General features: G+C 38.0%; 1 protein-coding gene across 6 annotated transcripts in view; it reads left to right on the top strand.

The window, feature by feature from the left end:
- The window catches only part of STAMBPL1 (STAM binding protein like 1), a 43,965-nt gene extending 28,467 nt beyond the window's left edge, over window positions 1-15,498 (top strand). For 5 of the 6 annotated variants that reach the window (XM_017867452.1, XM_017867441.1, XM_017867469.1 and 2 more), the window contains 8 exons: window positions 75-150; window positions 2,611-2,706; window positions 4,768-5,125; window positions 6,203-6,327; window positions 8,386-8,523; window positions 12,989-13,101; window positions 14,043-14,142; window positions 15,179-15,498. In XM_017867452.1, the coding sequence (XP_017722941.1) occupies window positions 75-150; window positions 2,611-2,706; window positions 4,768-5,125; window positions 6,203-6,327; window positions 8,386-8,523; window positions 12,989-13,101; window positions 14,043-14,142; window positions 15,179-15,235 (1,063 nt within the window). In that variant the 3' untranslated portion in view covers window positions 15,236-15,498. The remainder of the gene's footprint in view (window positions 1-74; window positions 151-2,610; window positions 2,707-4,767; window positions 5,126-6,202; window positions 6,328-8,385; window positions 8,524-12,988; window positions 13,102-14,042; window positions 14,143-15,178) is intronic. The other variant, XM_017867485.1, reaches the window with a different exon arrangement.
- The last annotated feature ends 1,659 nt before the right edge of the window (window positions 15,499-17,157 follow it).

Genomic DNA, 17,157 nt, shown 5'->3' with positions numbered 1-17,157 from the left:
TCATTCCCTTATTAGAAAGCATTATTGAGCTTTTGCTGTTACATAATGCTAAGAACATGTTTTCTCTTTCTTAGCTTGTTTGTAGAAAAGCTTCCTAACCATCGAGATTACCAGCAATGTGCAGTACCTGAAAAGCAGGATATTATGAAGGTATTATGGGTTTGCTTATCCACTGTGGAATCAAATGCTCTATAAGTATCCATTATTGATTCATCCTTCCCCTTCCTCCCCTTTCTCTTTCTCTTGAGAGTTTGAGCACGAGAAATTCATTCCATTAACCATGATGTTTCGATTTTTTTCTTAGACGTTTAATGATCATCACTGAGCCACTGTGGTTTGTCTAATTGATGCTGGGGGAAAAGAAAGAAAGAAAAATGTTACCTAATGGTGTGAAGAAGGAATTATTTTACAATAATCTCTCCCAGAGATTAAGAGAATGTTGTATATTTCTCCGAACTTTTTGCAGACAGTCATTTTGGCTGCTTTTGATTATTTTATACAGCCCTGAACTCAATAACTGTTTGAAAATTAGTGTTAGTTATTAAGGCAACCACGAAGTTCTAGCTATTTACATCTTATAGAACTGTAACTATAGATTATAAAGTGTTGTGGGGGAAGCAGGAGGTGGAAGGCTAAAATACTATCAAGGAAAAAGAGTGTTGCAATTTATCATCAATTTTAAATGATTTGTTTATCACCAATAATTGCTATATCTATAATTTTGGTTATGTCTGGCCGTGAATATATTCTTTTAGATAAGCATTTACAATGTTTCCCATTTATTTGTCTTTAATAGCTTGTGTTGGTCTTCTATGAAGGAAGATAAAATCATGTACACAAAGCTAATTGTAGCATGAAATTTTAAATAATTTTGAAAACACTTCACCAAATAATGAAATAAAGGCTTTCCTATGAGTCTTTTCAGACCTGAGGATGCATAAGCAAAATGCACATTTTGTCAAATGGTCATCTACATTATTTATTTATTTATTTGTTTGTTTTGAGTCAGAGTCTTGCTCTGTCACCTAGGCTGGAGTGAAGTGGCGCAATCTCGGCTCACTGCAATGTCCGCCTCCCGGGTTCAAGCAATTCTCCTGCCTCAGCCTACTGAGTAGTTGGGATTACAGGCACCTGCCACCATGCCCAGCTAATTTTTGGGGTTTTTTTGTTTTGTTTTGTTTTTGAAACAGAGTCTCACTCTGTCACCCAGGCTGGAGTGCAGTGGCACGATCTAGGCTCACTGCAAGCTCCGCCTCCCAGGTTCACACCGTTCTCCTGCCTCAGCCTCCCCAGCAGCTGGGACTACAGGTGTACACCACCATGCCTGGCTAATTTTTTGGTATTTTTAGTAGAGACGGGGTTTCACCATGTTAGCCAGGATAGTCTCGAACTTCTGACCTAGTGATCCACCTGCCTCGGCCTCCCAAAGTCCTGGGATTACAGGCGTGAGCCACCGCGCCCAGCCTAATTTTTGTATTTTTAATAGAGATGGAGTTTCACCATGTTGGCTAGGCTGGTCTCGAACTCCTCACCTCAGGTGATCTGCCTGCCTCTGCCTCCTGAAGTGTTAGGATTACAGGCATGAGCCACCACGCCCAGTCAACTTTTTTAATGTCTACAGTCACTTACCTGAAGTATCATTTATTATCATGTCTTTGTGTAACACTTCCCCTCAATTCTCTTGTTCATTCAACCTCAGGGAGTTCTGTTTGGAAACCAAAGGTGCCAGGCTGTCAAGGTGACTCATGTACTATAATTTAGGGTTATGCTTATTTTTTTTTGTAGGAGAAAAATTCTCCAAAACCATATACATCTCCCTTGTTTATGCTTATTGAATAGATATATGAATAAATACATAAATGAATGACAAAGGATTAAGAGAATCGAAATTTGGTGAAAGAGCTAGAGAGTCAGGAGACTTGAGTTCCAGTCCTAAATGGGCCACTAGCTGGTTGCATGATACCGAACAGGACTTTCAATCTCTCCAGGCCTTTGCTTCTTCACCTCTAAAAAGGAAGAGGTAGTTGGACTTTATAAGAATTACCAGATATTCCTGCCATTAAGAATCTCTGAGGAAGCTGTTTAAGATCCAGATTCCCAGACCGCTTCTCTAGGTGTTAATTGAGTAGATCTGGATTAGGCTTGGGAATCTGTATTTTACAAAAGTGCCCCAGCTGTTCTTTTACAGTCTAGCATGTGTAGAAATCCCTATCCACCATATATTCTCTCACATCCCTTCTAATTCTGATGCTGCATGATTTATGTACTGTAGAACGAATGATTGATCTCAAACTCACTGTCTAAAAATGGGGTACCACAAAGGTAGCCACGAAGTTCTAGCTATTTACTTTGTATAGCATTGGGCTATAACAAAATGCTTATCTAATCAGTGGGGCCAATAAAGTTCTTACAAAAGGAATAATAGTGTTTCTTTTCTACTGGAAAGTTATATTTTGGACCCATAAAAAAGATTTATTTTTCTGCCATCATCTTTGGTTACTTATGACTTTATTTGCAACACACCTACCAGCTGTTTTTCTTTCTCACCTGATGATCTGAAAGAGTGTATTGAAAATCCCACTAATCAATATGTATATATATTTTTAAAAGAAACTGAAGGAGATTGCATTCCCAAGGACAGATGAATTGAAAAACGACCTTTTAAAGAAATATAACGTAGAATACCAAGAATATTTGCAAAGCAAAGTAAGTTCATTTGGTACATTTATTTCATGACTATTTTATGTACAAGTGTTTTGAATTTCATTTTATGTGATGAGTTTTGAAATGTTCTGTGCATTTAAATTAAAATTAAAGATGCAGTGATGTGAAAGCAATACAAAATTTATGCTGATATCCAGGTTAAGCAGTTGCACCAACAATGTGGTATTTCTATTTCCCTACATCTAACAAAGCAATGTGTTAGAAAAGAGATTTCCTACAGCGATTTAAGTAGAACTTTTTGATCGACTCTTGCCAATGTAACCTTGAGCCAGATGGCTGCTCTTTTGCCAGATGAACAGCCAGTAGGAGGTAGGGAGAGCAGTATATAGTTTTTGGTATGCCTAATGATGTAGGCCTCAGAAATGTGAATTTGATTCTTAGAATGTTACAGTCAGGATTGCTTTGAGATGGAATAACAGCTAACCATGTGGTTGAAATGTAATTGTATCACCCAAAAGTGGTGGCTTCTGGATTGTTATGAATAAACAGTGAACATTATGATAATGTCTGAGAGGCAGAAAGGCATTGGAAGAAGAAATTGGCCAGTCAGTGTATCGGATACTCACATTCAACATAGCATTATTATAAAGCTATTTTGCTTTTTTGTTTGTGTTTTATTTGCTTTGGAAGTTACCACCTTCACTGACTCCCACTTCAGTTCAATCTCATCAGCTCTGAGAATGCTCGTTGAGCTTTTTGACTTTCTATGGGCAAAGGTGGAAGGCTGATTTGAGTGGTAAGTTTTAGCGAAGTGGTAGAGGGAATGTTGAAATTGGAATTGTCCCTGAAGTGTGTATATGAAAGATAGAAATGATCTTGGAGGGTAAGACAAAGCAACAGCAAGGCAGACGAAAGCCCAGTTCAAGTCTCCCTTCCACAGTCGGCAATGTGTGTGATCTTCCTCTTCATGATCTTCCTGGGAGGAACAGGCTCTGCAGCTGTTGCATGTTCTGCCTTTGATACCAGTCACTTCATAGCCTACGGTAGTGTCCCATGTAGAAATCTCTGTGGGGTTAGAATAGCAGGACTGAGCCTAAGAGAGATGAACAGCGATGCCTGTGAGCCCTTGCTTCAGCCAGCGTTAGCATCATTTGGAAGACTGTTAGACATGCAGAATCTCAGGCCCCATCCCAGACCTTCTGAATCAGGATTTGCAACTGCAATTAGCCCCAGGGTGATTTGTATGCACCTGAATGTGCAGCTATAAGCTGTGTCCCCTATGCTACCGCCATCTTATGGTAGCTCCCAAATCTAGCTTCTATCAAAATCACTTGAAAGGCTCATTAATACTTCATATTATCTGACCTAATAAGCCTGAATATTTTGTTAGGACTGGAGAGCTTGGGACTCCTCATTTTTAGCAAAACTCTTGGTTAGTGGTGACAGAGAAGGTTGGAACACATTTTAATAACCATTTTTTTTTTTTTAGTGATTCCTTCTTATCCATAAATTTCCAGCAGAGTATGAGTTCTAGAGTCAAATGCAAAAGGTTCTAGGGCAACACTGTTCAATAGAACTCCCTGTGATGATGGAAATGTTCTGTTTGACACTTTCCAATATGGTACCCCCTAGCCACATGTGGCTACTGGGTACTTAAATGTGACTAGTGTGCCTGAGGTGCTGAATTTCTAATTTTGTTTAATTTTAATCAAGTTCAAATAACCACATGTGGCTAGTGGTCACTATATTGAAAGTGCAGTAGGGGTGAGGTATTTTGTTTCATATGGTCTTGTCAGTCTGACTGAGCAAACAACCTTAACGTTGATTATCCCGTATTTAAAAGCATAAGGGAATGGAGGGATCCTGATTGTCATGGCCTGTCTCTGGTAAAGTATCAGTGGATTTAGAACTGCTATCTTAATCAGATCAAGGGGCTTTTGCCCTGATGTTATGTATTTCTCTCACTGTTCCCTGAGTGTCCCTGTGGGTATATCAAAGTATCTAGCCTTTTCTCTTGTCTGCTTGAAGACTGAAAATGTCTAATTCCAGTTCAATGTTTTTCCTTGGAAACTAACCTTCTCTTCTGGCTGCCACACTTTATAGAACAAATATAAAGCTGAAATTCTCAAAAAACTGGAGCATCAGAGATTGATAGAGGCAGAAAGGAAGCGGATTGCTCAGATGCGCCAGCAGCAGCTAGAATCGGAGCAGTTTCTGTTTTTCGAAGATCAACTCAAGAAGCAAGAGTTAGCCCGAGGTCAGATGCGAAGTCAGCAAACCTCGGGGCTGTCGGAGCAGATTGATGGGAGCGCTTTGTCCTGCTTTTCCACACACCAGAACAATTCCTTGCTGAATGTATTTGCAGATCAACCTAATAAAAGTGATGCAACCAATTATGCTAGCCACTCTCCTCCTGTAAACAGGGCCTTAACGCCAGCTGCTACTCTAAGTGCTGTTCAGAGTAAGTGATGAAATGCACCCCCGTGAGACACTGAGGCTCATCGGATGGAACCATATTTCTATAGCATCTGGGAGGGTCCTCCTCATTTCATTACTAATTGTAGTAGGACCCCTGCATAATATGGTATGCATGACAGAACTAACCTTTCAATACTCTCTGGCTTTTACTGTATATAACCTTAAAATTCAGGAAATATGATGCCCCCGATAGAGCAGAGACTCTGTCATTAATGGGAAGTATTTTGTCATTGAAGAGATTTTAAATGAGAAGAATTTCAAGTACTTTTGTCTTCTATGTATTTTGTCTAAGAAATACATACATCTTAAATACATCCATCTTTCTGAAGAGAAAAGGTGTTGAGAAAATTGTTTATCCAGACCTTTGCTCAGCAGTAAATGTTTATACTCAGTATGTTTAGCATCATCCTTAGACTGAGAGAATCTCATACACATAGATAATTAACCTCCAAATGGCCTGTGTGTTTCTGCAAGAATTAGTGCTGCTCCGTACTGCCAGATCAGTGCTGGCAGGTTTCCAAAATACAGAATTATTCTTCACAGACACTGTCAGATGGAGTTTGTGTTCCCATTTATTTGAAATGAGTGATAATAGGCAACCATTTTTAAAGTTACTTTACTGCTAATTGTTTACCAAAACGTTGTGCTTTTACTTGCTGATCACCAACTTTCATAAAGATATAAGTAACGTGGTAAAACACAATATTTATCATATGTCTTACGGGGTATGAGATGCATTCTACGCAGCCTATGCATTTAACCCTATATTTGCTTCATGCCAAAAGATAAAATAACATGTAAGTAGTTGACCCAAGGTACAAACATGTAAAAGTGCTGGTACCTCCTCACTTTGCTTATAAAATAATTTATATACATAATTTAATTTTACTTCTAGTTAATGTTTACTTCTAAGAGTTTTAAAATAAAATATGGAAAGTGGAACACCTGATACTTTTATTTTTGAAATTTATGTCCAACTGCAGCTGCTTGCCAATAACAATTTTGAAAGATGGGACATACAATTTGTTTTTTAGCCTTTTCTCTGTTTTTTGTTTCTTAGATTTAGTGGTTGAAGGACTGCGATGTGTAGTTTTGCCAAAAGATCTTTGCCACAAATTTCTGCAGCTGGCAGAATCTAATACAGTGAGAGGAATAGAAACCTGTGGAATACTCTGTGGAAAACTGGTATGATCTTTATATTTATATATATATATATATATGTGTGTGTGTGTATATATATATCTGCATAGGATACTTTTAATAGTACTAGATTTCTTCTGATAAGTGGAACAGAATAAAAGCATGCTAAGAGTTAGCAGTATTATGAAATTAACATTACACAGATTAACTTTATAAAACTACTGTCATTATTAATGGAATGATCCTTCAAGAAAATAGATTGTAAAATTTCAGAGACTCTATAAAACTTGTCCTAAGGATCAACCTATAAATTAAATCTTTGATTAGAAAAATGGTATGAAATATAGGTCTTCAGATTTCCAGATCTATCTGGTTGCCAAATCAAATTTTCATTACAATTGTTAGCTTCACATACATTCGTATAATTAACTTTATCTGTGGCATGTATTATCTTGCTGTCCTTTTTGAGATATACATGGAATAAAACTAGGATTTTATTGTTTCCTTAGTTTAAGGCAGTAGTTTCAACAAAAGCGTATAGGCGAGGACATATTTAATTATGGAAGATGTCATCATAAGTATGTGATGAAAGACAATGTCATAATAGAAGGAGATGAAAGAAAGGAGATGCATTCTATTTCCTATCTATAACAAAGATAAATAATGTTTCTTTGGGCGTGTCCTTTCATAGTCTGTTTTGAGTGCCAGTTTATATATCTGGGTCCAGGTATATTTTCAGTCCTCAAAATTTAGCTTAGGAACCTCTGCTTTATTGAATAATACTACATTGTATTCAGTACACAATCTCCTCCTGCATTCCAGTATTCTGTCATCGCTTTCCCTCCAAGAGAGAGGAAGCCATAAGCACAGGAGAATGGGCATCTACAGTCACCTCTGTTGCACTTAAGGAGACAGTGTGCTATTGAAGCATCCACCCCCACATCATGTGTTGTATTCAGATTGATTTATTGATTCATTAGTGATTCATTCACTCCGTTGTCAGACAAACATTTACCGAATATCTAAATGTGCCAGGCAATGTGCTGGGTATCAGCAGTTGGTGTCCTGCAACAGCCTGCCTCACGATACTTATGATGCTGTGAAGACCCAGACAGATGACTAATGATAAGTGGGACTGAGTGTTGTCTGTGCAAGTGCAGGGAATCATGGGAGTGTGTAACTGGTAAATCTAACCTTGTCTGAAGGGTCGAGAAGGGTTTCCCTGAGAAGTGATGTTTGAGCTAGGCCTGAAGAATACATAAAGGAGGAGGTTGGATGGAGGGAAGAGTTGAAATCAGGGCAAAGGAGCAGTGCATAGTGTGCAGGAAAGCCCTAAGGCTAGAGAGAGGATGATCCTCTGGACGGAGAAAGGCCAGCCTGCCTGGGGGAAGACAGCCTCTCACTGCACAAACATCTCTTCCTTCAGGATCCCATGGCACTTCACAACCCTCTTCCTCTCAACTCTTATCTTTTGCCAAAGGGGGGTAATTTGTTTTTTCCTTTCTCTTCATCTGATTGCAAATCCAAAACATTATCTTAATTACAGAAGATCCTAGTGAGTCCTCGCAACATTCGAAGAATGTCTTAAATCTTGAAGTGACATTAAATATAATTAATAATATAAAAACAAAACCATCAACCTTCACAACCCTAAGAAATGCCTTTTGGTAACACCACAAAATTATTTAACTAGAATCTCCCCCTCCAAACAAATCTGTCCTTGTTTTGTTCAGTTTTTCCATTACAGATATATCAAGACATCATTTATTAACTAAACTTCCACAGAAGCCTGGCATGCAAATTCCTATTTATGTTATGTTTTCTATTGTGAAAGTGGGTTTCAAGCTACAAACAACTGAGTCTCAAACTTTTGGCAAAGAATCCATTTTTACTGTTAGGACTTTGTTTTTGAATTGAGAACGGTTGTGTGTCCAGGTACAGGGAGTGATAAATGTAAGTGGTCCCTGTACCTGGACACACACCCCTATTGGGGGACTCTTTAGTCTTAAACATTGCACTTCCTGTTCAGTTGTTTTTTTTGTTTGTTTGTTTGTTTGTTTTTCTGTCAGATGCATGTCATTCTTTCTGCTACTTGTTTTTTAGACACATAATGAATTTACTATTACTCATGTAATTGTGCCAAAGCAGTCTGCGGGACCAGACTATTGTGACGTGGAGAATGTAGAGGAATTATTCAATGTGCAGGATCAACATGATCTCCTCACTCTGGGATGGATCCATGTACGTTTGACCTTTTGGGTTTCAGTTTATTTTTGTGTGGCATGCTATTTTCCTCCTTGAAAAAGTTTGGCTTCATTTAAATAGCTTCTTTTAAATTTTCAAATGTAATAAAGGTCATCATTTAAGTAGTGGTTCTCAAGCAAAGAGAAAAGAATAACAGATATTAAAAAAATAAAGTTCATCATATTATGGCATGTTTTTCAGTGTTAGACTGTGTCTAAATCTGTCACATCTGGATTTGGAGAACGTGTGTGTTTTGCTGTTTTGTATCATCTAAAGTTAAAAGATGTAGGAAGAAAGAGAGTAACACTTGGAAATCAGGTGACTTGTTTTAGATGATTTTACATAGCCTAATGAAGGCTTAGCCAACTTGTTAACTGATTTGGCTACACAACTCTTAATGTGGGTCTAAATTAGATTATTTTAAGAAAATATCTGAAAATGTTTCTTTTAAACATGTTTGTATATATCAGCTACACTCCCTGACACCCCTCAGATAGGCAAACGATGTATGCATCACTGTATAAACAGCCACAGAGTAAGGCAAGAGGATCGGGCCCAAAACATTGAATTCTAACATCCACCAGGCCATCATAGGAGCCAGTCAAATAGACGTGAGGTTAAATCTTGGCTGTGCTAAGAATTTATTGTAGAAGCATCGGTAAGTTATTAAGCAATCTGAGCATTAGTTTTATCATCCATAAAATGGAGATCATAATACTTGACTTCACAGGATGTTTCATATTAAATGAGATACTATTGGTGAATTTCACAGCACATTTTTTGAGGGACTCAGAAAATTGTACCTGTTGTAATTGGTGATAATAATCTATCCTTTCTAGCCATAGTGTAATCCAGCTGAGGGAAATTTTTTCCATTCAGTCTCACATAAGCTGGATCTAGGATAATGTCTTGGTGTGTTTTTGCTGCTATAACAAAATGCCTGATATAGAGTAATTTAAAAAGAACAGAAGTTTGTGTTGTCTGGTCCTAGAGGCTGGGAAGTCCAAGATCAAGGCACCAGCATTGGTGTCTAGTGAGGGCTGCTCTCAGCTTCCACAAGCAGCCTTCACTAGACACCAATGGCACCTTGTTGCTGTGTCCTCACAGGGTGGAAGGCAGAAGGGCAAGAGAGCACTCCCTTCAACCTTAAGCCCTTTCACAAGGGTCTTAATACCATTCATTAGAGTCGAGTCCTTGTGATTAATCACCTCCCAAAGACCACACTTCTTAATACTGTTGCATTGAGGATTAAGTTTCATCATGAATATTGGTGGAGACCCCACCATTCAAACCATAGCAGGCTGGGATAAGCCATCCCTCTGAGATGGGATACTGGCCAAGAAAATTTCCGGGACACATTCTGGGGACCTCCAAGTGCCCTTGAGGAATGATACATGATCATTTTTACTTGCTTTATAGAGAAGCACTGGGGAGGGGCAGCATACACACACGCGCGCACGCACACACACACACTTCCTAAGCATTTGGTATTATGCAGTTCTGAAGGGTACAGGAGACTTTAGTCTCAACTCCATCTGTAAATTATTATGTTCTATCAGTCAGGACTTCTAGCCTAGTTTCCAGATTCCCTCATTGGCTGAGTGAGGCTAATGAATGCCTTCTCTCCTCACTGGATTTCTGTAAACAGGAAACAAGATACCAGGTGTGATATGCAAAAACTCTTTGCAAAAAACTCTTTGGAAAGTATAAACTGCCTCTCAAATGCAAGAAATTATTTATAATGAAGAGTTTGTAAAACTCTACATATGTGTATTTGCTTTACTTAACAGTAAGTAATATGCATTACAGTTTGCCTGGAAATTGCTGTATTATTTAGCTTAACATGATTTCTGTAAAAAGAATGCCTTATTTAGCTTAACATGATTTCTGTAACAAGAGTGCATTTTAAAGCAAAACAAATTCTAGCAAGAATGACAGTCCATTAAATTATGCATTTACATTGACAAGTCAATGTTAGTTTATCTAACAAAACATTTTCCAAATTAGAAACAAAAATTTTCCCCTTATGACCTACTGTGAACATACTGCATGCAATTATGAAGGTAAGTTGTTTAATAAGTTTAGCGTAATTCTTGAATTCTAGGACTTTTTGTTAAACTCATTTCACTGTATCAAATTATTGTGGTTGGATGAAAATACAAAAATGTTACATTTCTAAACCTCAGTGATTGTAATGACTTTTTATGATGTTTTTTATTAAGTATAATAATAGCAACAAATTCTAGAGCTGGCTTTTTTCAAATACAAATTAGTCATAGGGAAAAAAGGTCTGAAACATAATCAGACAGACATGTATTTGAATTTGGACTTTCTGGTTTAACTAGCTTTATGAGCATCCACAAGTTACTCACTTTCCTGTTTACCTCAGTTTCCTCACTTGCAAAATGGAGATAATAATAGCACTTATCTTGTTGCTGTGAGAATTCAATGATATGACTCATGGAAAGTGATTAGTTCACATTATACAGTTGCAATAAATGGCATCTGCTGCCATTGTTATCATTGTCATCATCATTTTCATTTCCGTAGAGTGAGGGAATGGGAGCCTCATTCTCCCATGGGAAAACTGTTCTCATTGGAATAGACATAATTCCCTTTGGCAGAAATGAAGGACTCAGGTCATGTGGTGTGCATTCCGTGTGGAAATAAATTGACAAACAGAGTGATTTGTCTGTATGATAACCTGCTTGCTGCCTCCACAGCACTATAGTTTCTTTGAACAATTTTTAATTTCTCACAAAGACATAGAAGCCTCTATTTTACAAAGAGAAGATATTCCTTGTAAGATAACAGGCTGTCAGATACTCCCACTCGTACCCCCTACTGAAGATTTGCATTTTAAAAGTTAGGATAATTTCCATTCCTTTGTTGATCTAAGTTTTTATAGGCCAAGTGTTATTTTTTTCCTTGCAGAACATGTACCTTTCTGTAAATAATCATCTGATTTTGCCTTCATTCTATTAAAGCAGAAAAAAACATTTTCTTGATTTTTTTTTTTTTTCCAAGACAGAGTCTTGCTCTGTTGTCCAGGTTGGAGTGCAGTAGAGTGATCACAGCTCACTGTAGCCTCAACCTCCCTGGCTCAAGTGCTCCTCTCACCTCAGCCCCCTCAAGTAGTTGAGACTACAGGCACGTGCTACCATGTCTAGCTAATTAAAACAATTTTTTTTTTTTTTTGGTAGAGATGGAGTCTACCTATATTGTCCAGGCTGGTCTTGAACTCTTGGGCTCAACTGATCCTCTCACCTTGGCCACTCAAAGTGGGGATTACAGGCATGAGCCACTATGCCTGGCCTAAAAATCGTTTTAAAATCTTACATTTCTTTAATAGAATATAGTTTTGTGTAAAGACATTTAGCTACTACTATGGATCTATGCCTTTTAGTTAATAAAGACATTAAAATAACAACAGCAATAACAACAGCTAATAACTTTTATTTCTGTGTGCTAAGCACTGTTCCAAAAGTTTTAATGGACTGTCATATTTCATCTTCATAACAATCCCATGCAGAAAATATTATCCCAATTTTACAGATGATGAAATGGGCAAGAGAAGGCTGAGTAATCTTCACAGTGTCATATAGCTAGTGAGTAATGGAGTCAGGACCTAGACAGTGGTGCCAAGAATCTTTGTTTCATGATTAAAATAGTCACATTCTTTTTTTCAAGAGTAATTAGGGTTTAATATGAATTTTTAAAATAACTAGATGTGCATTTATTTTTATATTCAAATATGAACCTCTGATTGACCATGCATAAACACATTTGTATGTAGCCAGAAACTTGGCAGATTTCTTTTAATTTGTAATCCCCCTTTTTTCCTCCGAATATATTTAGTTGCTATGCAAGATTAGTCCCAAATACCTTTAACAACTTGGAGTCTCCCATTCTCCCATTTATAGGAAATGGCAATCCACAAAACGATACACAGCAACATGTGGTCTATTTAGTGAAAACTTCCTTTTAATGTTCCTAATGTTGTATATACATATCTTGTGCCCAGGGTTTCCAATCACAGTTCTGCTCCTTACCAGCTGTGTGACCACAGGCACATTATGTAACCTCCCTTAGTTTTGGGATCCTTGTATGTAAAATTCAGATAATAAAATAAGTATCTCATAAATGAGTTGTGATAATTATATGAGAATTTATTTAAAGCCCCTAGCAAATTAATTTCCAGCTCTTTCTTTCCCCAAAAGAAGAAAGTACACCAACACTTCTAGGAGCCTCTTCTCAAAGTCATAGTTATTCCAAAATAGCAAATAATAGGAATGCATAAAGGGAAGGATTATGTCAGCAAAACCTTTTTAAAAATCCTTTATTTGATTGATGGTTAAACATAATTTTAAAAAAACAGATAAATAGAATTTTCTATTAAAATAAGCTGTGGCCTTGCCTAAGACAGCTATCCTAGTAAGATTGTCTTCTTTTCTATTTATAGACACATCCCACTCAAACTGCATTCTTATCCAGCGTTGATCTTCACACTCACTGTTCCTATCAACTCATGTTACCAGAGGCCATTGCCATTGTTTGCTCACCAAAGCATCAAGAGTAAGTGTGACTCTTCAGGGGAGCCCAAAGAAGGCTTTGTCTAGGGCTGCTGGGTTCCTGTGTGTCCAGACACCAGGTTGTGGTACTTGGATTGGCAACACACAACACCCTCGGGAAAAAGGGATGGGTGGCAGTCAGCTGCCATCGACCTGCAGCTCTGCAGTTTAAGGTCCATTCTGTGGCAGAATTACTGATTTTCTTTATTCAGTTAGCATGACCTTGAAGTGAATAACATTTAAGAAGGATGCTATCCCAGTTAGCCTTTTTAGGACTTATTTCTACTGTATTATGTTCTACCATAAGAAATGTTCTAGCCTTAGCTGAGAAAAAACCTTTCTAGCTTTGGGGACACTGATTATTGTAGAGTAGTTAATGAGCATGGGAATCAAACAAACATATGGAAATCATGGCTCCACCCCTCAAGTGTTGTATAAGGCAGGATACTTGACCACTGTGGGCTTTTGCCTCTTCATCCCTGATACCTGCCCATCAGGGATGGATGTAAAGATGAAATTAGATAATAGTCTATATATAGTGCTTAGCATAGTGCCTGGTACCACAGCAGGCACTCAATACATATTTGCTATTGCTATAATCTGTATTAACGTTGTTAGAAGAATTCGAAATATCTGCCACTTGTAATTTCCTCTCATGGAACTCTCTGGTGGGGCCTTGGCTTTTCCTGTGGGGTCACACACAATAGCTTATTTGCCTTGTCCCCTTAACGGTCCTGCAGGCTCCTAGCAACAGCATTGTCTCCTCCTGGGTTTCTCTCCTCTGGGCCAGTCACTGGTTAAAAAAAAAAAAATCACTATGGAATTCCTAGTTTGTGAGTTCTCAATCCCATTTGAGAAATATGTGTGTGTGTGCTGTTCAAATAAAGCATCTGGAATGCCCAAATGATCCTTAATTTTTCTACCTGTTTTCACTCTGAAATTTAGCACTGGCATCTTCAGGCTCACCAATGCTGGCATGCTTGAGGTTTCTGCTTGTAAAAAAAAGGGCTTTCATCCACACACCAAGGAGCCCAGGCTGTTCAGTGTGAGTACATCATATTAGTTATTTTTCCAGGTATTTCTTATTCACTGCCCCCCAACCTGTTTTTAAATAAATAGTAGCAGTCTAATATAAGATAAAATACTGTACTGCTTAGTTTGGAGTTTTATCTGAGAAAATTAATCCATCTGTATACTTAATTTCTGGTTTATTCTCAAAATAATTGTATTTACAAGGAAACATCAATATTTCTATAGCAGAATTAATGGTGCACAAAGTTACTTTTGCACTTATATATATGTATGATATTTAAAAGTTTTCTTCAGAGTCCAAATAAGTAAACAATTATCATAGAAAACGGCATTTAAAAATGTTGCATGAATTCTTTCTGCTTGATATGGCCAAATTAGTTTTTTCATAGCAATTGTATGAAAACTACGATCATATTTCTTGATTACTTTTGCATAGTCCAAAAGAAACATTTGACTACGTCTTTTTTTTCCTAATTTTTTGGCAGTTGTGTGGCTGCAACATCAGAGAACATTATATTGAAATTAGAATTTACTTAAAATGAAAATTATTTGGCAACACCTGTAAATATTTTTGTTTTTGTTGAAATTAATAAATGTGGCCGGGCGCGGTGGCTCAAGCCTGTAATCCCAGCACTTTGGGACGGGTGGATCACAAGGTCAGGAGATCGAGACCATCCTGGCTAACACGGTGAAACCCCGTCTCTACTAAAAAACAAATTACAAAAAACTAGCCGGGCGAGGTGGCGGGCGCCTGTAGTCCCAGCTACTCGGGAGGCTGAGGCAGGAGAATGGCGTAAACCCAGGAGGCGGAGCTTGCAGTGAGCTGAGATCCGGCCACTGCACTCCAGCCTGGGCCATAGAGCGAGACTCCGTCTCAAAAAAAAAAAAAGAAATTAATAAATGTGATTGTATTTGTTCTGATTGGAAATATTTTAAAAATCAGGAACAATTTAAAATTAAGAAATCTATACTCCCTCCCTAAAGAAAATCATATGGTAAACATTATGATAAAATCAAACATATAGTAAAACCAATTTTTTCTTTCCTAGATATGCAAACATGTGTTGGTAAAAGACATAAAAATAATTGTGTTGGATCTGAGGTGATATGTTGTGAATGTAAGCACCGTCAACATCAGACACCTACTCACGGACATGTGGTTGCCGGATTTTCTTAAGATGTTTCCAGAAATGACTGATATTTTATATTTATACATTTTAGATCAGAAAGCTTGATATTTATTGCTGTTGCACATTTTGAAGTTTTCTTTTTGGGTTGCTCTGTGTCAAGAGAGGTTACATGGTGTTAAATCGGTACCTAATAATTTGCCCAAATACTATGACCAGATAATAAATTGTGCTGCAAACAACATGTCTGATATTTATAGAGGTCTCTGCATACATTTTTAGAGCTTTAGATGATTTGCTGTATTTTTTATTCATGTAAAATGTAATTCCAAATAAGAAATTCTGAGTGTATGTAGTCTCCAAAGCAGACCATCTGTTTCTGAAACCTTCCCCTGAGGTAGGTGAGCAGCTTCCATGTGTAGATGAAATATGGCTGCCATTTATAAAGCTTGTTCTATGTTTTCAGTGTCATGAAATCCCAGGCTCGGAGAGGTATCTCTGCAGTGAATCACTGTGTAAGATACAAGAACAAAAGGCTTCTACTCAGGGGATCAGGTGTCAGAGGGCCTGAGATAGCAGACAATTCATTAACTTGATTTAGAAGACTAAAAGTAGAGAAGCTTGAGAGAGGAATTTTTTAAAAAGGGCTCAGATAAAAGTACGAAGCCTGTTACTGTGAACATGAACAGAGGTGATAGGAAGAAGAAATGAGACATAAGAGATAACTGGTAATTCTTAGTCGAAAAGAATGAATCAGAAAATAGTTTGGAAAGTTTTGTCATTAAAGGTATCTCTATATAAATTAGTCCCCAGAGAAAGAGAATCAAATAAGTTGGAAACTGAATAGGGTGACATAAATGTAATGTTTTAGTAAGGTGTGAAATGGCATTTGTGGCTATTACCTAGATAGTACAAGCATTTACCTGGATAAAAAGAGACAGATTAAATAGAAGGAATGAGAAACTTGGGTACTCTGTTAGCAAGCCGAGTTGGTGGGAAAAACCTGAGGATGGACGCAATGTGGAGAAATGTTAGCTGCAGATACACAGAGGGCAGAATGGAAGTGATATTGTTGAGTTCTTCGAGAATAGGTCCTTCAGGACACTGAAGACTAGTTCTGCAGGTGACATCTTTATCTTGGAAGACATTGCTCCCAGGCACGTTGGGAAATCCTGGGCTGACAACCCTTTCCTTGATCAAGAAACTTGTGATCACTTCTTAATCTCCCTTCTCATCCTTTAGGGCCTTGCCTTACTCTAGTCCAGCTTTCTTCTTTTTTCTTTTCAGCGCTTAAGTTTCCTTCTCCAGCCATCTCTTCCTGGATCTCCATGACTTTTCAACAGGGCCAAACTAATCCTATGTAACCTTCTGTCTTCCCACTGTCTTCTGTGCCAGCCTCAGCTCTCCCTTCCTTTGCTTTCCTCATGACATTGTATCTGAGTTGCCTAAACAACTCATGTTTCCATGTACTAGCTTCCACTGCTTAGTTCAATGATTTCCACATTCCAAAGAGTGGTATTTCCTGTGCACTGTGCTTGGATGGGTTAACATCTGATATGGTTTGGCTGTGTCCCAACTCAAATTTCATCTTAAATCATAGTAGGAGGGACCTGGTGGGAGGTAATTGAATCATTGGGGTGGTTACCTCCATGCTGTTCTCGTGATAGTGAGTGAGTTCTCAGGATATCTGATGGTTTCATAAGGGACTTTTTCCCTTTTGCTCAGCACTTCTTCCTGCCATTATGTGAAGAAAGACGTGTTTTGCTTCCCTTTCTGCAATGATGGTAAGTTTCTTGGGGCCTCCCCAGCAATGCAGAATTGTGAGTCAATTAGACCTCTTTCCTTTAGAAATTACTCAGCCTTGGTCAGTTCTTTATAGGAGCGTGAAAATGGACTAATGC

Source organism: Rhinopithecus bieti, unplaced genomic scaffold, assembly GCF_001698545.2.
Source record: "Rhinopithecus bieti isolate Rb0 unplaced genomic scaffold, ASM169854v2 scaffold_53, whole genome shotgun sequence".
In the NCBI taxonomy this organism is placed as follows: Eukaryota; Metazoa; Chordata; class Mammalia; order Primates; family Cercopithecidae; genus Rhinopithecus; species Rhinopithecus bieti.
Note: the sequence above shows the minus strand (reverse complement) of the source record. Positions and strands in the feature narration are given on the sequence as shown.